General features: G+C 39.5%; 1 protein-coding gene across 1 annotated transcript in view; it reads right to left on the reverse strand.

Annotated features, from left to right (window-relative positions):
• Positions 1–1,006: 1,006 nt before the first annotated feature.
• LOC134218326 (neural cell adhesion molecule 2-like) overlaps positions 1,007–22,841 on the reverse strand; it is a 58,613-nt gene continuing 36,778 nt past the window's right edge. The window contains exons 2-7 of the mRNA XM_062697266.1: positions 18,161–18,547; positions 17,874–18,005; positions 3,334–3,483; positions 3,040–3,236; positions 2,470–2,589; positions 1,007–2,404 (exon numbers count right to left, since the gene is read on the reverse strand). Of these exons, the coding sequence (XP_062553250.1) occupies positions 1,979–2,404; positions 2,470–2,589; positions 3,040–3,236; positions 3,334–3,483; positions 17,874–18,005; positions 18,161–18,547 (1,412 nt within the window). The 3' untranslated portion in view covers positions 1,007–1,978. The remainder of the gene's footprint in view (positions 2,405–2,469; positions 2,590–3,039; positions 3,237–3,333; positions 3,484–17,873; positions 18,006–18,160; positions 18,548–22,841) is intronic.

The raw sequence follows: 22,841 nt of genomic DNA on the forward strand, positions 1-22,841 counted from the left end.
AAATGCTTTCACAATGATGCCGACGCTATCGGTTCAAAAGAGGGTTAATATAGGTATACGTACAGCAATACCATGTGTATATGAAGTCCAAAGTATGCAATGTTTTCAGCTTAGATGTTCTAAATAACATACTCTACAAATTTGCTGAAGACATCAATCCTCTAAAGAATATTGTTCGAAGAAAAATTTTGCTCGGGTATTCATGTTAATTGACTCTAGAGATTTATATTCCTGCCGATGAAAAGCAAAAATATAAGACTACCCTAGAAAAGGCCTTGGCGAAAAAAATCTGTTTAGGGCGTCAAAACATTTTCAGGCTGATCCCATTGTGTCCTTCTCCTGAGGATGACAGAAACCTTGTGTCGAAAAGTTGGGCATCAAACAAACCCGCTTCTATTAACAAAAATTGCGTTAGGCGTAAAGTCAATAAGAAAAGTTACAGTCGATCTTGCTTCGAAAGTACTATTCACATAAAATTCTCAAAGCGAAAAGGCTGAAAATATTATAAAATATCGTCAGTTATCTCGTTAAGCTTTGTCAAAAAATTCACTGGCCGTCAACCTAAGGATCGGATGGTTTATCTGTCATCCGACAACAATGCAATTTTTGACAAGAAAAAAATATAAACGTAGGCGCCACCTGAAAAGGCCAAGCTTTGTTCTGCGTGTTATTGTTATTATATTGCCTTAGCAAATTTGCTTGCCGAGAGTTTTGCTTTCGGCTTGGGGTCCGTCCACAAAGTACGTCACGCTCCTAGGGGGGAGGGGGGTTACGAGCAGCGTGACGACTCATACAAAAATTTTAGAGATTCAATACAAAAAGTGTGACGAAGGGGGGAGGGGGGTGTCGAAAATCGCCAATTTTTGCGTGACGTACTTTAAGGATCTTCCCTTGCTCTGCAGGCTAGATTTCGGCTTGGCTTGACATATACATTTTTTGAATCTGTGTCTCCCTCTCAGCCCGCCACTATTCCCATTTGATTCCTGGTTATTTGAATCTGAACACCGAATTACAACTCTCCATGACATGACTTCTTCGACAGACATAACTCCTAACATAAATAAATTCAAATATCAATCACAACAACAATCAGTTCAATTTTAAACATTGAACAAGCGTATTCATCCACCGTTTTTCACTTGAATACATAGAAGCGCGTGTTTCTGAACCCAAAAGACATAATATTCGTCGGAAGAACACTTACCTTGCCAATGATTACGCCACACTCACTTATTTCGATTGGGAATCGAATCGTATTAAACTCGTTTCTCGGATTAAATCTAATTTCGTACATTGCACATTCTTTTGACTGTTTTTCTTTATTCCTTGATTCTGGCTTTTTGACTGACCATTCATTCACATCGTTCCCTATTACCTATCTTAATTTACGTACCCCCCTGTTGTGGGGTAATAAGAATTCCTGTTACCTAATTTCACCTTACGAACTAGAGCGCTGTTATTCCGGTTTTGCGGTGTCACCTTTTAGCGCCTGCTTCGTTTGTTATTTGAAGAAAAGAAAAAAAAAGCGCAAATTGTGTGGACTACTTTGATTACTGACCGCTTGTTGGAACAACGTCATCGAATCGCGTTCGGTCCTATGGCCTCCAAACTCATGCTCCGTGAAATTGATGTTACTCATCTTTTTTTTTAGAGTTCGTGTGAAAACACTGTTATTCAGCATGCAACACTTTCCAACTTGAATGGAGAATGTTTTCGTTCAGTGCTGCTGGCTGCTATCCTATCAGAACGGAACTCGAATGCGGTCAGCGGCGAAAGGAAAAAAAAATGGTTCTTGCTTGAGTTGCTTCCAGTTTGCTATGAGCTGTTCGGTACGAATGTGTGTTTTTGTATGTCTGTGTATGTATGTGTGAGTGTACGTGACGTCAATTTCCTCCCTTTCAGTGCAATTTTTCACAGAGTCTTTTGATTGAAATTCTACGTTTTTATTGGCTTCTGGATTCTAACCTAGCGTCCATGGTTAAAATTTTAATTTCACCACCGTCGAGAGCAGTATGGAGCCCAGGGCGGTCAGCAATCGTAGGAAGAGAAAAGCGCTGGTATCCGGACCAGCAGCACCGGAATTGAACCCATGGGGCTGCAGCGGATGGGTGGTGAATTCTTTCACCTCGGTCCAATCGCTGAGACCGGCGGCGTTTCGTGCGGCCACCCGGATGAGGTATCGGGTATCCGGAATGAGGTGCACGAGCAAGTACGTGACTCCGTCCTCGACGTCAAAGTCACGTCGATGAGCTCGTTCCCATTTGCGGTGCTTGGCGAACTCTTCGGTGGGAATCATCTCGAAGCGATATCCGATGATGGTCGAATGGTCCGGATCGACGTCGTGCGATTTTGTGGCACCGACATCAATGTCCAGCGTGTCGGAATTTACGCCCCGCAGCTGGAACTGTGGGGAGCATAATTTGTTATGGGACCGTATTCTAATTACCAGGAAGGGACTGAATAACTCACCCTGCTGGGCGGATCGGGCTTTGTGCCTTCTCGCAGCTGAATTTCCCGTGATATCGTGCCGAGCTCGTTCTTTGCTTCACACTTGTACTTGCCGAAAACGGTGCTGTTTTTGATCACTATCTGTGAAGTACATAGTAAAGAGAATGTTCCAATAAAGTACGGTTAGAAGCTCAAAAGCACGCCTGAGGTTTTACGGTTATGGCTGTTAATGTGGAAAAGGATTGTGGGTGGAACCGCACAATGGGGAAAATGTCTTTTTCGTTTGGTTTATATTACAGATGTCCTGAATTACGCCCGGAATTTTGATTTATGAAGACAATAGTTGAAAGATAGATTTTTATATATGCAGATAGATATCAAGTCTTTCCATTGTTTTGCATTGAACAAACTTTAGAATGGTTAAGATTGTTGAAGAAGGCTTGTTAAGAAGTCTACCAGAAACCATTTTCAGTATCTCGAATTCGCCCATTGTGCACCGTCCTCCCCGTCATGGTTCATATGCTAATGGCCACATCCTTCGCGCACTCGAGTGGTGCAGCACAAAACGAGGACAGGAAAGGCGCCACTCACCTGCAACATGGAAACATGCGACCCATTGTAGATGATGTGATTTTTATGGGAAAACTTTTTATTGTTGGACGACCAGGTGAATGTGGCTGGCGGTTCGGCCACGGCATCGCAGGTCAAGTTAACCGCACCGCCCACGTATCCGTATGTGACGTTACCCCACGAGTAGCCACCCCGAGGCTTCTGGAAATAGGGCCTATCTGTATTTGCGCAGGGTGGGAAAAGAGAATCGCATTTCCACGTTAATTGAACGGCAATTAAATCCCGTGACCCCGAGGGAAGGGGCTTGCTACGTACGTTTGATGTTGAGCCGGATCGTTTTCTCCTCGAAGCTGCTGCCGGAAGAGGAAACCTGAAACGCCTTGCACGTGTACTCGCCGCTGTCGTTCTTTGATACCTTTTTGACGAGCAACCCGTCGGCCAGGGCCGTGTACTTCGTGTTTGGGGCTGTAGGGAGAGAACGGTGAAAGGGGTGTGCTGCATTACAGTTATATGATTTATGGCATCTTGTTTGCGATATCGATGTCAATGTCGTGGAGTTGGAAGGTGGTTGGCTTTCAATATTCAATTACAAATGATGATTATGCAAATAAACTATAGAGACATTGATCTTAAATAAATTGGTGTTTCAATTGATTACGGGTTAAGATGTCGTAGCCTAAAGTGCCAACCGAGGCTGAAATTGACTGAAATTTTGAGGTAAGCTCCAAAAGCAATTGACTTTGTTTAAACTATATGTAAGGAATCATTTCCCATCAATTAAAAAACCTTTCAAAGCCGTGATGGTAATTTTCACGTAAACGTGGATCTAAGAAACAATTAGGTGAACCAAACGTTAATCCAACACACACTCAGTTTTTATTTCTGCAGCTCGGCGAAAGTCTCACGCCTGGCACAGGGCAAAAGCAAAATAAAAACTGATATCCCGGCGAGAGTTCTGATTTTTTGCCGATTTTCAGCAACTTTGACTGAAATATTAGCAAAAACATGTTAAGAAAATTATTTTGAGCTTTTTATTGGAATGTTTTTACATGTCATAAGACGAGTTTGTACAATCCCATTGAATTCCACCACTTAATTGTATCTTTACAGATACGTATTTCGACCTCAACAGTAAGGCCGTCTTCAGTGCCTCGTACTTGACTCGAGTCAAGTACGAGACACTGAAGAGTGCTGGAATTCAATAAGATTGTAGAAACTCGTCTTATGACAAGAGCAAAAACATGTTTAGGGATAAAAGGTCGCAAGACAAAAGGACGAAAGGACAAAAAGGCGAACGGGAAAAAACGTCGAACGAGACAAAACGTCGAACGGGAAAAATCGTCGAACGGGACAAAAGGTCGATCGAGACAAAAAGTCGAAAAGAACAGAAGGTCGAAAGGACAAAAGGTTGCTTGTCATTTCGACCTTTTGTTCTTTCGACCTTCTGTCCCGTTCGACCTTTTGTCATAGATTCGTTTGCTAAGGCTCGGCTGTACGAATCTCGATAAAAGTTTAACAAATTGGTGGTATCCCAAAAAAAAACATGTGTGCAGGTAATTATCTCCCGGTTTTTTTTTTGTCTGTCAATGAGCCCGGACTCAGTTGACCCAGCTCGCTCAATCTCCCGGCTTTGAAAAATATAATAATATCGGTATGCTTTACATGAAAACGACTTGTGATTTTTTGAGTTATAAATGGCAAAAACAACCCTTCAAATTGAATATTTTTTCTCGGTTCCTACGCACTTGCCCTTTTCTATTAGTTATCGTTTTTAGGCATGCCATTTACTATTCAGAAAATGCATATTTTTTGACTGATAGATACCGCTTTTCACTTATTTGTAACATGACACTTTCTTGAAATATTTTCTCATCTCTGACGGCGCGGTCGGAGGCGTTATCGGTGTTACGCCCAAAGCATTGCGAACATTTTTCTTTATAGAGCAAAAAATCATCTAAATTTTCTTCTGATATTGCTATTTTTTGTTTATTTATTTATGCCTATGTTTTTTTTTTGCTATTCCTCCAGAAATTCTTCCACGGGATTTTTTTTTAATTTTCCTGAATCTCCACTAAATTTATAAGAGTTTCAACAGAAAATTCTTCTGAATAAATATCATCGTGAAGTTCTTTGGAATTTCCACAGAAAAATTTCTTTTGAGTAGGAAGAAGGATGAAGGAAGATGCGAAAAGGAAGTATTTTAAAATTACTTTATACAGGTGGTTTTTCCAAAATAGACGCATTTTGCGTCAAATCGTATTTGAAACTGGCAGCACCCTCCCAGATTTTAATTTTTCTAGACATAAAGACTTCGTCACAATTAGTCACTTTGCATACTTAGTTTATTCAAAATTAATCTGTACCATCTTCTGAAAAAGATTTTTTTTACCAATTGTTTTTCAAATGGATTTAGCTGAAAAAAACAAAAAAGTTTTTGGTAGAAAAACCTTTGCATGGATGGACGGTTGGTAGATCATGAATGGACCATAACAACCAATCTCGAGACAAAACTCCTTCCAATGCAAAATTAGTGTTTTTTTCTTGCAAAAACGACTTTGTTCGAGTTAGGAGTTCCAATTTTAGAGTTTATCACCTGAAGATGAAGGAAAAAATCTGGAAAGATAAAGAATATGGATAAAGAAAGAAATAAAGAGGAAGAATAAAGATGAAGGAAGTAAGAAATAGGTAGCAGGAAGTATTAAGAAATAAGGAAAATAAAAAAGTAAGAAGGATAATAGAGGAGAAACGAGGGACGAAGGAAGGAAAAATAACGCAGAAGGAAGAGTGAAATAACAAAAAAAGAATAAAGAAAGAAGTAGTAGAAACAAGGAGGCAGGAAGAAAGAAGAATAGAATATAGAAGAATAAGAGAAGAATAAAAAAGAGGAAGAAAGAAAGAAAATAAGAAGTAGGCTGAAGAAAGTAGGAGGAAAGAATGAAGAAAAATTAAGGGAAGAGAGATTCCCACTTCTCACTTTCCCCTTTTCACTCATCAATTCTCACGTTACACTTCCCTTTTCTCACTTTTCATTTTTTACTTCTCACGTTTCATTTCTGACTTTGCACTTCCCACATCAAATTTTTTACTTCTCACTTTTTACATCTTACTTTTTATTGATCACTTCTCTCTTCTCACTCTGTACCTCTCATTTCTCAATCCACTGCCTACTTATCACGTCTATTTATGATATTTGAGAAATGTTTCATTGTTTTCTCTTGCAACTGCTCGCTTCATGTAATTATGACTACTCACTTTTTACCGCTCGCAATTTAAGTTTTTTTCAACTGTTCGGCGAAATGGCCCGACACTGTGTGATTCTGTGGTCTTTGGTAATATATTCGGCTGAAACTATTTTTTATGATCAAACTCATTTCCGTTGTTTTTAACCTTTTGTCTGTGCTCTGGGGTCAATATGACCCCAGGCCACTTTGAGTGGCTGCCATTTTTTAAATTTTCAACCGATTCTCCTAATTTTTGGTAGTTTGGTAAAACTCGCCGAGATCTGTCTCCTAGGTGAAAATTCACTTCAAAAATCTTGAAAATATTCGCTACAGTGTACTTTTTTCAAAAAACTTACGTTGTCTGTGCTCTGGGGTCAAATTGACCGCAAATTGAAATTGCTATAACTTTTTGAATGCTTGGCCAATTTTGGATTTTGGGCTGTTTCGAAAGATAATTTAATCATCTTTCAGGTCGTTATTAAAGATTGACTATAGGTGGGCGGGTACATCGCGGGAGGGTATTCGTAAAAAGGGTACAAAAATAGTGATTTTTCATGCTTATTTTACTTATATCTGAAAGTCCTACCCATTTTAAACTGCACCTTTTCAAACAGGTTATGCAGGAGGGCGTGCTTTGATATGAGGCATTGATTAGTTTAGAGCTTGGTCGCTAGGTGGCGGAACATTTGAATTCATTAATTTAGACTACTCAAGTAATTCCGATATATGGAATTTTCCTCATTGTTAATATTCTTATCGCACAAATTTGAAATTTGTAAAGATGACCTCTTTAATAAAGTTCGTCTGGTGGGAATGGACTATCATGTGACGGAATGAATAATTAGGAAATTTACAAATAGGCGGCGCTAGCGGACTTGCAATATTCTTGCATATATGAATTATTGCTTTATATGCCTAGGGCTGAAAATCTCTTTAATAAAGATATATATATATATATATATATATATATATATATATATATATATATATATATAATTATTGCTTTAGCTTGAGATCGCTCATACCTACACTCAAGTTGTATTCGGCAACATTGTTCAGGATGTCTAGCACTACAAAGCGGTGCTCAATATAATGAGTACGTCTTCCAATTTTTGAATTTGTGCGATAAGAATATTTACACTGAGGAGAATTCTATATATCGGAATATCTTAAGTAGTCCAAAATAATGAATTCAAATATACCACCACCTGGCGGCCGAGTTCTAAACTTATCAACGCCTCATGCCAGAGCACATGCCTTCCTGCATAACCTTTCTAAAAAAGGTGCAGTTCAAAATGGGTAGGATTTTCGGGTATAAGTAAAATAATCATTAAAAATCACTGGTTTTATACCCTTGTTCACTAAAACCCCTCCCCGCGATGTACCCGCCCACCAATAGTCAATCTTTGGTAACGACCTGAAAGATGATTAATTTATCTTTCGAAACAGCCCCAAAAATCCAAAATTGGCCAAACATTAAAAAAGTTATAGCAATTTCAATTTGGGGTCAATTTGACCCCAGAGCACAGACAACGTAAGTTTTTTTGAGCACAGACAGAAGGTTAATCGGCTCTATTTTAAACTGAAACTATTTTGGTAATTTTGTAAGAACTCAGGGTGCACCTCAGATCGATTTACGTACAATCGTTTTGCATTTTTTCACATCGCATAAAGTGTTTGCATATTAGTGATTTTCGAACTATCCTCGTGAAAAATAAAGTCTTTTTTACATATACACATTCTACAACGAATTCAACCGTGCATAAATCATGCTAATCGGTTCATCCGTTCTTGAGTTATATTGCCTCAAACGAAAGACAAACTCATTTCCATATATACAAAATGATAAACCTTAATTCACTTACACCAAATTGTAAGAAAAGTCGAATTTCAACTTAACCAACTTTTAACAAATATTTCAAGGGCTATATAAAATGAAAAATGGCGTTTTCCGAGTTCAATGCCCTTTTACGTTTCAAAAAACCATTTTTCATATTGATAATGTTAAAATGAAGCTTACTTATGCTACAATTGTCGTTGGTGATCTTGCCTAATATGGCGTTCTTGCCCCACTTCCCCCTATGTTAGACTTCCCCTTATGTTGGGACTTCAAATTTCATTGAGTAAGGGAAAATATCGAGTCACAGAACATCAAGCTAATAAGAGTTCCCTGTAGCTTAAATCGATAATTCATAGATTTTCTTCGCTGAATTTTTCGAAATATCAATGGATTTTTCACTGGCAGTTCTTCTGATTTCCTCAGGTTTATTTACCCAAGGGAAAATTTTCAAATATCCACGGTAAGTTCTAACGAAGTTTAACGGGTCCTGTACCACGGGACTGGCATTGTTTTCTTTAAACCAAAACTGCTTGAGAACTTTAGAACGGAATGCCATGATAATCTATGGCACAAGATCGAAAGACAAAAGATAGGAAGAAACAACAAAAGGTCGAAAGAGACAGAAGGTCGAAAGGACAAAAGGTCAAAAGGGACAAAAGGTAAAATGTGACAAAAACCCCAAAGGAGCAAACGGTGGAAAAGGAGGGCAGCAGAAAAAGGAATAAATAATGACGAAGAAGTGTGAATGAAAATGAGGAGGTGGAAGAAAGAAGGATGAAGGAAGATTGAAGAAGGAAGCATGAAGAAGGAAAGAAGGAACAATGAAGAAGGAAGACGGAAAAAAAAGAGGAAGAATGAAGAAAGAAAATAGGAGCAGGAAGAATGAAGAAATAAGAAGGGAGAAGTAAGATGGATGATGGAAGGAATAGAGAATAAGGAAGAAGCTAGTAAAAAAACGACAAAAAAAAAATAAAGAGGAAGAAAAGAAAAGAAAGAAAAGGGAAGAAAGTAAAAGGAAGTTAAGCAAAAAATAACAAGGAAGGATGATGAATGAAAAAGGAAGAATATGAAGGATAGATGGATGAAGAAAGAAAGAAGCAGGAAAAAATAAAAAGGAATAAGAAAGAAGATAGAAAAAAGAATTAGGTGGAAGGAAGAAATGAGGATGAATAAAGTGAAAAGAAGGAAGACAAAAAAATAATATGAAAGAAGGAGAAGAGAGAAGGAAAAAACAGGAAGTGGAAGAAAGTAAAAGAGAAAGAAGAAGGAAGGTGGATGAAGACAGAAGAAAAAAGGAAATTCTTCTTTTTTTTAATTTTTTTGTCGTTCTCAGCCTATTGCCCCGTTCGACCTTTTACTCACTTCGACGCTTTGTCTCTTTTGATCTTTTGCACCTTCGACTTTTGTCTTTCGACCATCCGTCTCTAACCCCTTTAAATGATTGCGTCTGCCCGGTACAAAGCAAAGGGAGGAGATAATTCCTTCATAAAATTAACACGTTTGGTATAAAGCCACAAATTAGTGGAAACAGTGTACATGTCACTTCTAAGATTTCGTTTGGCGTCGCAAGGATGGGGCAGGGTCGTTTGGCTGGAACCCATCTAACCGAAAGTCATTTGGCTGAACGGGTCATCCGGCCGAATTTGTCGTTTGGCCGAATATTACATTTGGACGAATTGGACATTTGACCAAATAGGACATTTCGCCGAATAGGTCATTTGGCCGAAAAGGACATTTGGCCGAATAGGTAATTTGGCCGATTAGGACATTTGACCGAAGTATCTCTGAAAATTTGTTCTGAGTATCCTCTGAAAATTTGAGCTCATTTGGATTAAAACTGATTTAGCACAAGCTGTTTCAAGTTTGCATGCAAATTAGTATGGGGAAATTTATTTTTTCATTTAACTGTTAATGACGTTTCCCCATTAAGCGCAGATTAAAAGAAAACCTACATAGCTATAAGGAATACTCAACAGCTTTCACCCAACGAAAACCGCATGTTGATTAATCGTTTCAATAATTAGTAATCGATTTTAGGACAGGTTGCGAATCTTTAGTCATGATCGTTAAACTTCTTTGAGGGCATCACTGAAATGTGCAGTACAACATAGTAGCCTGAATTTGTGTGTGCTATCTTTCGCGCCACGAGCAGCAATGTTGCCTGTTGATGAGTTATGCAATTTGCTCCAGAAAACCACGGTATAGATTAAATTCGATTACTAATTATTGGAACGATTAATCAACATGCGGTTTTCGTTGGGTGAAAGCTGTTGAGTATTCCTTATAGCTGTGTAGGTTTTCTTTTAACCTGCGCTTAATGGGGAAACGTCATTAACAGTTTAATGAAAAAATAAATTTCCCCATACTAATTTGCATGCAAACTTGAAACGGCTTGTGCTAAATCAGTTTTAATCCAAATGAGCTCAAATTTTCAGAGGACACTCGGATCATGGCAAAGAATCAGATGAGCACTGTGGAGCAAAATCGATTTTTTGAACCACCCTAATGTACACGCAGTGTACAGACCGCCATCGTTTGATGTCTTTCAATTTCTGGATACTTTGGAGCGAATTGTTTCATCAACACGCCGCGGTCAGTCATGCATTATAGTTGGAGATGTTAATATCCCCGTCAATCTTACAGGTAATAAGACGGTTGAGGACTACAATAATGTACTCAATTGCTACAACTTCAAAGTTACCAACACGTACCCTACTAGACCAGTGAGTGATAACATTCTTGATCATGTCACATGCTCCGAGTCCCTTAGCAATAACGTAGTCAATGAAACAATATTTTCTGATACGAGTGACCACTCCGGCAGTTCACATTTCAAAAATGTTCGAAAATTCCAACTCTCTTATGTCTATTAGCATCATTTTGATAACATAGGAGTCCTGGCAAAATTTCAGGCAATTCGGTTGCCATTTAGGGGTGGCGCAAAGTCAATTTATGTTTATATGGAAATTTGTATGGGAAAACTTAAAATTTATTCAAATCCCCCTACAACTCTTAAATCGTGATGAATTCAAATAAACATCCCCAACTTCCATTTTTGGGATCTATTTGAGCTCAACCAGTGGGTAACTCAATAGTTTTGATTTATATTTCCACTGCTACGTTGAGGCTAAATACACCATTTTAGCCATTTATCTCATATTCACACTGTCAATAGAACCGTTCAATCCACTCATAACTAATATGATATCCGGAGGCCTCATTTATATAGATTTCAAAAAGGGAGGCTGGGGATGTTTATTTGAATTCATCACGATTTGACAGTTTTAGGGAGACATACAAATCTCCATATAAACATAAATTGACTTCGCGCCACCCCTAAATGGTCACCAAATTGCCTGAAATTTTGCCAGGACTCCTATATTATCGAAATGATGCTAATAGACATATGGGAGTTGGAATTTTCGAACATTTTTGAAATGTGAACTGCCCTAGTGACCACTGCTTTGTGCTTTCAACGTTTCAGAACTTTAAAACAGTATGTAATCGTACTTTGGAAAAGATCATAATAGATTACAAGCCATTGGACCAACTGTTGGGCCGTAAGACAGATGAATTTCAACATATCGAACTTGAATACTATGGTTGTAAATTCACCTGTTAGCCGTTCGATATACCTGAGGCCCACAACTAGACAGGAAGTGATCGTGCAGATTAAAGAGTTAGATAGCTCCAAAAGCGCCGGCCCTGACGGGATCCCCCCATCTTTCTTGAAAACACACTACGACATTTTTGCTCCAATAATTGCTGACGTATTCAATGAGAGCATATGGTTGCTACCCGGACTACTTGAAAATTGCCAGAGTGATACCGATCTACAAATCTGGCTCAAAGAAGGATCCTTCTAACTACAGACCAATCTCCGTTCTTTCCGTCATTAACAAAGTGCTCGAGCGCCTCCTTGTTTGTAGACTGACTGATTTTTTGAGAATTCATGATGTTCTCTATCAATATCAGTATGGCTTTCGTTCTGGTTCGAATACTCTAACTGCAACTAGTGAGTTAGTGGATGAAATACGTGGTGCAATGGACAAACGTAAAGTAGCAGGTGTGCTGTTCCTCAATCTCAAGAAAGCGTTCGATACAATTGATCACGAAGTTCTACTACGAAAGCTTGATAATTATGGTATCAGAGGAGTGGCAAACAGGTTAATACGAAATTATCTGTCAGGGAGAAAACAATTTGTATCTGTTCAGAAATCCTCCAGTGGCCTTCTGAACCTAACAGTAGGAGTACCGCAGGGCAGCAATTTGGGTCCACTTCTCTTCCTGCTTTACATCAACGACTTAGCGCATCTTCAATTACGTGGTAAACCTCGCCTTTTCGCTGATGACACATCAATCTCATACATCTGTTCCTGCGCAAATCAAGTCGTCAATTCAATGAAAGTAGATTTGGAGAAGCTGGGGACTATTTCTCAGAGAATCTGCTGTCGCTGAACCTAAGCAAGACAAAATATGTTTTGTTTCGCTCGCCGCGTCTACAAATCTCAAGAACTAACGAACTTATTGTGAGTTCTATCAAAATCGACGAAGTGGATAATTACAAGCATCTGGGAATAACGTTAGATTCAGTGTTGTCATGGAGTCACCACATAAGTACGTTACAAAAAAGTATCAGTACAACATTTCGAAGTTTGTACCTCCGAAACAACTGCTGATGCTGTACCATGCTTTTGTGCAATCCAAAATCTCCTATTTTGTCTCGATATTGGGTACAGCAAGTAAAACCAAGCTTAAACAAATTCAGACGTCACAGAATCGTTGTCTTAGGATTATTTATAATAAACAAAGGCTCTACTCATCCATCGCCCTGTATTCAGAGGCCGCACGATCAGTTCTACTAGTTGCTGGCCTATGAGACCTGCAAACTCTAGTATACATCCAGAACCTATTAAATAATACATTAGCGCTACATAATCAAAAATTTCCACGTACTGTTCACCGCTACCAAACCAGAAATCGTCCAACCTTAATCGTTGGTCGTCCGAATACCGAGTTTGGGAAAAAGTCTACTAGCTACTATGGTAAAACAAAGTACAACTTTTTACCAACAGCTATAAGAAACGAGCTAAACCCTCGCAAATTCAAACAAAGTGTTACTGTATGGATAAAAAACCGAATTGAAAGCTACATTTTGTAGATAAATGAATCCAGTGCAATGTTCGTAACAATCGCTCTAAGTTCCCTTCAAAGAGTTTCTTCTCACTGGGAACTTATCTTCCGTCGAACCGAGTATCACTATCTTCTGAATTTATTAAAAGCAAAATCAATATTTTTATTTATTTCAGCTCGTACCGCCCAGCAAAGCCGCCCACCACCAACAGTAGCCGCCCCGCCACAAGCCCACCGCTCGCCGTCACCACCACAACCCCACCGCCGGTTTTTATTTTTTAGATTTTTTAGGGAGGGGCGTTCAAACTAGCCTCTCCTAGAAATGATATTTTTACCCAATACCCCGCAGTAAAACATCATGCACTACACTATTGAACTCTTAAGCTTTGAGGACCATGAATAAAATTCTGCCCAAATTCACCATTTTGTAAGATACATGAATTTTAAAAAAAATGCCTATTTTTGCCTTTCTCGTGTACTAAGTATACGTAGAAGCTATATGATACCTCCTAAAGCATTATAAAGAAAGCCCAAACACTCATAGTGTTGTATACCGATAGACTCAGTTCGACGAATTAAGGTGAAGTATGTGTGAATGTCTGTATGTGTGTTAGCAAACATTATCTTATCTATTTTTAGGCACTTACTCTTAACCGATTTACTCGCAACGAATTTTATTCATTAGAGAACGTTGTTCCATTGCTCCCTAATAAAAATAGGCTGGATCGGACTATGGGCTCAAAAGCTATGGCCAAAATAATTTTTTTTATAATGTACGAGAAAGATAAAATTAGCGCTAGGGGGATTAATCAGGTGTTTTGGTAAACTTCTTATTGTTCAATTTTCATCTAAGTTACTCAATAATGCCACTTTTATTGAAATTGGTGTCGAATACAATTTACTTAACATTTTAAGGGAGGGTTATGTCTTAACGTTGCACCTAATTCAAGAAAAAATCAACTATCATATAAAAAGCGTCACGCAGTGAGAAGGGAAGGGGTTCAAAATTTACAAATCTGACATTACTACATTATAGAAGCGAATTCTAGATTTAACCATAACGTGTCATAACGTGGTGGATGAGTAGTGTGTTAGATAACTCCTTGTCACAATACGTTTTTATATTTATGAAAGAAATTTTAATCAAATATCGAAATTCCTTTTCGTTGATGTCACAATATGACGCTAATTGAATCTGCTCTACCCTCCTTTGCTGGTTTAATAAGTTCTACTCAGTGAATTTTCAACACCAGAAGCTAATAGTGCTTTTTTGATCATTTTAGGAAAACTGTGTTGCGTCCATTTGTCTGTGACACGAATATACAGTTAAACCCTTTATATGACCATTAGTATTTTATTCAGCATCAAACGGGCCTATTGCAAGCCAAAAAAAAGTGACAAAATTCCGTTGGTTTTGTAGAATATTGTATATTGTATGACAAAAATCGATACTATGCCGAAAATTGGTCCCATACCCCATTGAAGGCTCAGAAAAAATATTTTTCTTTTCTATCTATGTTTTTATGATGAATACCACCATTTATTGCAGGATTCATAATTTTGGCCAAAAATATCTCCTTTTTTCCTATTGTGCCTTTGGAGGAACAAGCTTGAAAGGAGTCTACCTCCAGGGGGTTTTCCTACTCCTTAAAGAAAAAAAAGAATAAATGAATATATAAATAAATAATGTCACAGTCGGCCAAATGTTCCATTCAGCCAAATGTTCTATTCGGTATAATGTCCTATTCGGCCAAATGTCCTAGTTGGCCAAATGGCCCATTAGGCCAAATGACCCTATTTAGCCAAATGATCTATCCAGCCAAATGTCAAATTCGATCAAATGATCCTATTCGGCCAAATCACCTATTCGGCCAAATGACCTATTCAGGCAAATGACCTATTTGGTAAAATGTTCTATTCCGCCAAATGTTCTATTCGGCCAAATGACTTATTCGGCCAAATGTCCTATTCGGCCAAATTTCATATCCGGCTAAATGTCATATTCGGTCAAATGCCTTATTCGGCCAAATGACTTTTGGTCTAATGGTATGCTCGGCCAAATGTCCTATTCGGCCAAATATCCTATTCGGGCAAATGTCCTATTTGGCCAAATGTCCCATTCGGCCAAATAACCTATTCAGCCAAATGAACTATTCGGACAAATGACCTATTCGGCCAAATGCCCTATTCGGCCAAATAACTTTTGGCCTAATGATCTATTCGGCCAAATGCCCTATTCGACCAATCCACCTATTCGGCCAAATGCCCTATTCGGCCAATCCACCTATTCGGCCAAATCACTTATTCGTCCAAATGACCTATTCGGCCAAATTTCATATTCGGTCAAATGCCGTATTCGGCCAAATTCCCTATTCGGTCAAATCACAAATGACAAATGAACTATTCGGCCAAATGTCCAATTCGGCCAAATAACTATTTCGGCCAAATGACCTATTCGGCCAAATGCCCTATTCGGTCAAATCACTTATTCGGCCAAATGACCTATTCGGCCAAATGACTTTTGGCCTAATGGTTTTTTTGGCCGAATGTCCTATTCGGCCAAATGTCCCATCCGGCCAAATGATCTATTCGGCCAAATGTCCAATTCGGCCAAATGTCCAATTTGGTCAAATGACCTATTCGGCCAACTGTTCTTTTCGGCCAAATATCCTATTCGGCCAAACGTCTCATTCGACCAAATGTTCTATTCGACCAAATGTCCTATTTGGCCAAATGTTCTATTCCGCCAAATGTTCTATTCGGCCAAATGTTCTATTCGGCCAAATGACTTATTCGGCCAAATGTCCTATTCGGCCAAATTTCATATCCGGCTAAATGTCATATTCGGTCAAATGTCCTATTCGGCCAAATGACCTATTCGCCCAAACAACTTTCGGCCAAATGGCATTCAGTATTCGGCCAAACGGCCCTTAACCGAACGTTTCTTTCCGGAATTGAAATTTCTTGAAAGTGCGCATGTAACGGTATGCTTAAGGTGATAGAGTAGACACATTTTTTTTTAAAGAACTCAGTTTTTCCGGAATATTGCGTTTTAAAAATGAATTTTTATCTAAAGCATATGATTGCGTACAATATGCCACAAGTGTAGACGGTCGCTTTTTAAAGGCCCTTCAAAATGTTGTAGAGATACGCGCCCCTTAAGCTAATCTTCTTCTTCTTCTTATTGGCATTACATCCCCACACTGGGACAGAGCCGCCTCGCAGCTTAGTGTTCATTAAGCACTTCCACAGTTATTAACTGCAAGGTTTCTAAGCCAAGTTACCATTTTTGCATTCGTATAACATGAGGCTTACACGATGATACTTTTATGCCCAGGGAAGTCGAGACAATTTCCAATCCGAAAATTGTCTAGACCGGCACCGGGAATCGAACCCAGCCACCCTCAGCATGGTCTTGCTTTGTAGCCGCGCGTCTTACCGCACGACTAAGGAGGGCCCCTAAGGAGAGCTAATCACCAAATTTAATAATCATTTCATCCGAAAACATGCATTTTCGAAGTTTATTCATAACCTGATATATCAGTCATTATACGGCAAGCAATTTTGCAACAAAACCATTTTATTTCAAAATTGAGAATTTTAATCCAAAATGAACGATGCACGGAAATATGCGCCACCGAAAAATAATAATCAAAATATTCCAATATTTTTCATTAAAATATTCAAATTCTCCTGCACAAGATTAGCGCCAACTCTATCCTTTAAGGTTGTCAGTGTCTCAGACTGAAGGTAGTAGTGAGACATTTTTTGAGTATTTAAAGAAAAAGCATTGAGGGCGTAAACGCAGAGAAAGCGTTGAAATGAGCCAAAATATTTTTTTTTTTAATTTTCAATGCAGAGTTTTTGACTGAGTTTTTTCGTTTAACGGCTCACAAATGTTTTTTGGCTTCAGCTGCTTACGATTTTGAGACAAAATTTGGGTTAAAAACCAAAGAAAGGTGGTGGTGCATTTTATACATACTTCCCCTACAAAGCAGTCGACGGAAAGCTTGTATCGCTTGTACAGAGAAACGGAAACATTTCAACTCTGGTCGTCCATTTCTCATGTGTCATTTCATTCTACACTTTTTCCTCAATTCGGATAAATGTTACGTTCGGGTACATGTTATTTGGATGAATGTCATTCGGGTACTTGGTTTTCGGGTATTTGTTATAGAATCGCTGCGAGGCGGCATTGTCGCAGACAACGTTTTAAGCATATTTTACTAGTTTCTACAACTCCGTGATTTAACCAAAATTAGAAATGTGGACGCATGATACCTTGTGACGTTTCACTTCCATAGGTTTTCCAGAAATGTTCCATCACCACTATTTGGATAGGAAAAGCTGTCAAAAAATTTAGGATTTGGTAAAATTTATATCGCATTCGCCAGCTAAAATATTTGCTTGCTATCTGATAAGGTTAAATTGTTACAAAATTGTGAATGCGAAACATACTATACGAACAAGTTGAAGAACAATGAAAAGCCATTCATAGAACCTGTAAAATCAATGCTGTGCAAGAACATAGAAGCCGTCAATGAGCTTGTGAAAAGATGGCTCATAATTTAGATGCCAGGTGGAAAAACATGACTTGGTTGAAAATAAAACCGAAAAGTAACAAAAGGCCCCATCCATTTTCGGTCTGGAATAATACTCACGGAACAATGGTTGCCCGTTGAAGTACCACGACACCGATGGCTCCGGATGTCCTCTGACCTCGCAACGGATGGTCGCATCCTTATCTTCGGTTGCCGTTTGGACAGTGCTGGTGTCCCGGAACGAGATTGGCTCTGCAAGACATGAATGAGTAATGAGTGCTTTTGGGTAGCAAATTGGAGAGCTATGAATTTCCCCTGGAAACACCGAGAGACGTTTCCACCTGAAGGGGAATTCATGACCACGTTTATGCTTCTGCTCGTAGAATTATGAACTCATCTCCACCTACCGTTAACAATCATTTTGAAGGATTTTTTCAGCACGGTTCCGCCGGTGTCCGCCTCGCAGGTCCAGCTGCCCTGATCCGCCCGGACAATGGACTCGAAAACCAGCAACAGTGAACCGGCAATCTCCTCGATGTGAACCCGACCTTTGGTGTCACTGATGATGGTGTTCCTCGGGTTGCGCCACTGAAGTCTAACGTCCGGCTGGGAAAACTTGCAAGTCGTTATTCGGGACTGATTCACAAAGTGCGCTATCTCTTCGTCCGGGATGAGGGAAAGGGCTGCCAGCGGTTCGTTCGCGGTTGCATTGGACGATGGACTCGAGCTGCCGCTGCTGCTGTTTTTGCTCGCCTTCCCACTGTCCAGCGTGTGGTTGCCGTAGATGGAGGAAACTGCAAAAAAGTTGCATAAAAGTAGAAAAACAAAACACGTGTCAGTTTTGGGAAATTTCCCAACGCGATTGGGTTTAATCCTTCGTAACTAGAAATATGCATAATTGACATTTGTAAATCCCTCTATTTAGTTGTATGACACGAAGCGTGACAGAAATGGCCCACAACGGTTTAGAAAACCTAACGTGGATTTTGCATGCGGTTGAGATATAGTTTTAATGACACACGTGTCGTATAGGGTAGTATGATGCCAAGCAATCATCATAGATATTAAAAACATGGAAGTAATCCTCGTGTATAAATCCATCTCTTAGCTTCACTAAGATTTCTTTTGCAATGAATTGAACTCAATCACAATATAAAAAATCTGATCCTTTAACATATTTGTTCCAAACACCCCATCCTTCAGTACGAATAAATGGTTGATGACAGATTCCGTCCACTAAACTGTTGTTTATCGCGATAAATTTCATTTCATCCTCTGTGTCCACACAAATCGGTCAAATATTTGGTCACACATTTACGATCAATTTAATCGCATTAGTCTTGGACAATTGCATTTGAATACCGATTGGACAACGGAATGCTTAGTATTCGTAAATATGTACACATCGATTAAATAGGAGGAATCCTCCCGCATGGAATGTGTGCTGGTCTGCGGTGAAGGCACTTTTGATTGGATTGCGCTGCAAGTGTTATCAATATGAGTTTTTATATCGAGGCGCTGGTGTAGTTTATGAGAACAGAATGGCGTAATAATGGAGTGATGATTATGCGCATCCGATCAGATAAAAGAACTTTCAGAAAATTAATTCGTATGGATACCGTAATCATTAATAACTGGGGTAACATTGTTCAGTTTCACCATTTTCAAGATATGAATAAAATATTATTTCCTGTGATCAGAATTAATTATTGTAAACTATGTTTCTTAATCTTGGCTAAATTTGCTACTGAATGATATAATCTTTGAATGAATTTGCATTTATTTTTCGTCAAAATTGGAAATATTCAATCATCAATACTTTTTGAAGCAAGCTGCCAAAAAAGCACTCAAAACAAATATAATAACAAAAAAAAATAAGCTCGTACCTATAATTATGTGATAAGTAATCTTATTTTCTTGGTTGATCCATATTTTTAGCTGGCAGCCCTTACTTTGCACCGTTCAATGTGCAAAAACGATCCATAAACAAGTGAAAAATGATCCGTAAATAACATCTGAATGTTCCATAAAACGCTACCATAAATCCATAAAATAGTTCGGGAGATTCCATAAAGAATAATTTTATGATCCATAAATCTTTGGAAAATGATCCATAAAAACTAAATTTTGATCCATAAAATTTCAAATTTGCACAATTTGTATCCTGATGATGATCCACAATTTCTGTAATATGATCCATAGTTTTGGTCATATGATCCATAATTTGATTTGTATGATCCATAATGCTTGGAAAGAAGGCCAATGAAACTATATTAATTGAACCACACATTTTTTAAATTCTTTGAAACATTTAGCAACATTTATGGATCATATCACCCAAACTATGGATCATTTGAACAAAGTTATGGATCAAATGGCCAGAATTATAGATCATATGACTAAAATTATGGATCAGATTACTGAAATTATGAATCATCACCACGATTAAAAATGGGCAAATTTGAAGTTTTATGGATCAAAATATAGTTTTTTATGGATCAGTTGTCATACGTTCATGGGAAATTAGCAAGAATTGTATTGTTTTCCTTGACCATGTTAATGAAACATAGTTTCCAATTAATTGCTGAATTTTATCTTAATTATGGATCGAAAAATTATTAAAAAATATCTCCTACACTATTTTATGGATTTATGGTAGCGTTCTATGGAACATTCAGATGTTATTTATGGATCGTTTTTCATTTTTATGGATGTTTTGCCTTTTTAGCTTAAAAAATTTGATTTATATTCGCGTTGACGGAGCCGCGCTGCTGCCACCTGGTGGAGATGGACGTGTGCGTGAAATCACTGTATTTCGACATTGTGAAGATAGGAAGTATGTATTTTTAAATACTTTTAAAATGTAGGTTGAAATACGAAAATAGAATTTTGGAAAACTATATGTTATGCTACTTATCAACATTTTTTTTTAAATCGAAATAATTCAACTTTCGTGTTGCTAATCTAAAAGTAAATCAAATTTCTAAACCGGAAAATCAAACTATTTAAGGCTAAAAGGTGTTTTGCAGTTTTTATTTATAAGACGCTTATAAGCATTTTAACTTGTCATAGGTGGGGAAATGAAATGGGATTGTACAAACTCGTCTTATGACAAGTGAAGATATTTCACTAAAAACCTCAAAATAATTTCTTAACATAAAAGGATTTCAAAATTAACGTCCTACGTATATGCCTTACCGGGTAAAATAAAAAAGCATCACCCATCCCCCATTAAGTTTTCGCGCTGCAGTCAGGGCCAATTGTGGAACCCCCAGATAATTCCACCTAGCGGTGATGAGACCTTTCTCGAAACAATCACTGCACATAAAAGATATTTTAGTTAGAAGATGAAGATTGTCGCTGCCGTCGCTGTCCGGAACATCTTTTGCTGGCGAGGAAAGGGTGTTGAATGTCAATGAAGGAAAAATACATACGATTTAACAGTTTGGTAACCAACATATATCGGACAGCAGAACCAAGTAACCCGAAGCGACAATCTTTATCTTGTAACTTAAATGTCTTTTTTGCACATCGTCTCAGTGTAAGGGATTCCAACATAATTGCCTATTGCATAGACGATACAAAGTGAAAATTTCACAATTTCTTCTTAACTTTTATAATAAATGGCCGGTAGTGTAAAAATTCGTAGTGTTACGAGAATATCGGGTAAGAATTATAACACACATACACATACGAACACAAACATATACACACAGCAGGGGGCAGAAGGGACTTTGTCCAAGGGCTTGACGACCCCTCCCCATGGCCACTGCGAGTTAGACCGGGACCATCGTCCCTAACCCCTAATCCCAAGGCGTCAAGCGACCCGTGCCGAGGAGATGCATGGCCAGGGGGGTGAAATAATAAGCTAGGCCTTTAACGGAGCCTGTGGGTTCCTGGGCACCCTCCACAGTAATTGTCCCTTACCGCGTTATGCTGGGCTCTGGCGTGGTGGACCTCTTTTCCCGAGCAACTCGTGGGACCAAAATGGAAAACCAAGTCAATTCTTCAATTAGTGGTAGTAGTGTAGGCGACAACCCCTTCGCAAGAGGTGGGTTGTTCAGGTCTCCGCCTAGGAGGCCAGAGGCAATAGTCGGCAGCTCAGTGCGCAGCGCCAGCGTGGGTCACTCAACCTTCCTATCGGCTATAAAAACGCCGGAAGGGGTTATTGACGGCCCATGGCTTGTGAAGGCGATGAACCGCAAACGCGATGGGCTTTCGGCCTTCGAGGTGGCGACGGAACAGCTGGACGCCATCATCGACTTTGCGTCATCGAAGCATAATATCAGCAAGGACCTCAAGAGGAGCTTGCAGAAACTTCGAAAGTCGATGCTGGACGCCAAGCTGGAGAGGGCGGTCGGGACGGCCAAGTGTAAACCCGTGAAATCGGTGGAGTCGAGGTTCACCCAGACTGAGGCCCAAGGATTCGCGGACTCAGGCAAGGTCGAGTCGACCGAAGGCGTGCCAGCTAAGACGGTGGTGCCAAAGTCTACCCAGACTGAGGCTCAAGTATTTGCGGGTACGTCGGGGTGACTACTCCAACGGAGCAGACACAAAAACGGGGAGACAGTCTCCAGGGATGAGCTCCTGGGGCCGCTCCAAAACGCGGAGGGTTACTACCCCTGAACAAGGGTAGTGGGGCTGGGAAGCTGAACCCCGGTCAGGTACCTCCAAAACTGGGGAGGAAGGACCTGGAAAGGTCCGTCCACTCAGGCAAGACGGTGGTGGGGTTACGGCAGGCTGAAAGTTCTCAGCCGCACCAGACCAAGGAAATAGAGGGAATGACGCCTCCTGGACCCTGGTCAAGAACAAGATGAAACCGAAGACGTCAAGGGCCGAAAAGAAGGCCCAGGCGAATGAGGGTAGCAAGAAGTCTAGGGTAGGCGCCAATCGCTCCAGGAGCGATGCCCTAGTCATCACGGCGGACGAGGCTAAGTACTCGGATGTTTTGAAGGCGATGAGGAGTGACGTCAAGCTTGGTGAACTCGGCGCCGACGTAAGTCGAATAAGACGTACCCGGATGGGCGAGATGATACTCGAGCTGAAGCGGGGCGTCTCGCGAAAGGCGCCGCCTACAAGAAGTTGGCG

Source organism: Armigeres subalbatus, chromosome 2, assembly GCF_024139115.2.
Source record: "Armigeres subalbatus isolate Guangzhou_Male chromosome 2, GZ_Asu_2, whole genome shotgun sequence".
Taxonomy (NCBI): domain Eukaryota; kingdom Metazoa; phylum Arthropoda; class Insecta; order Diptera; family Culicidae; genus Armigeres; species Armigeres subalbatus.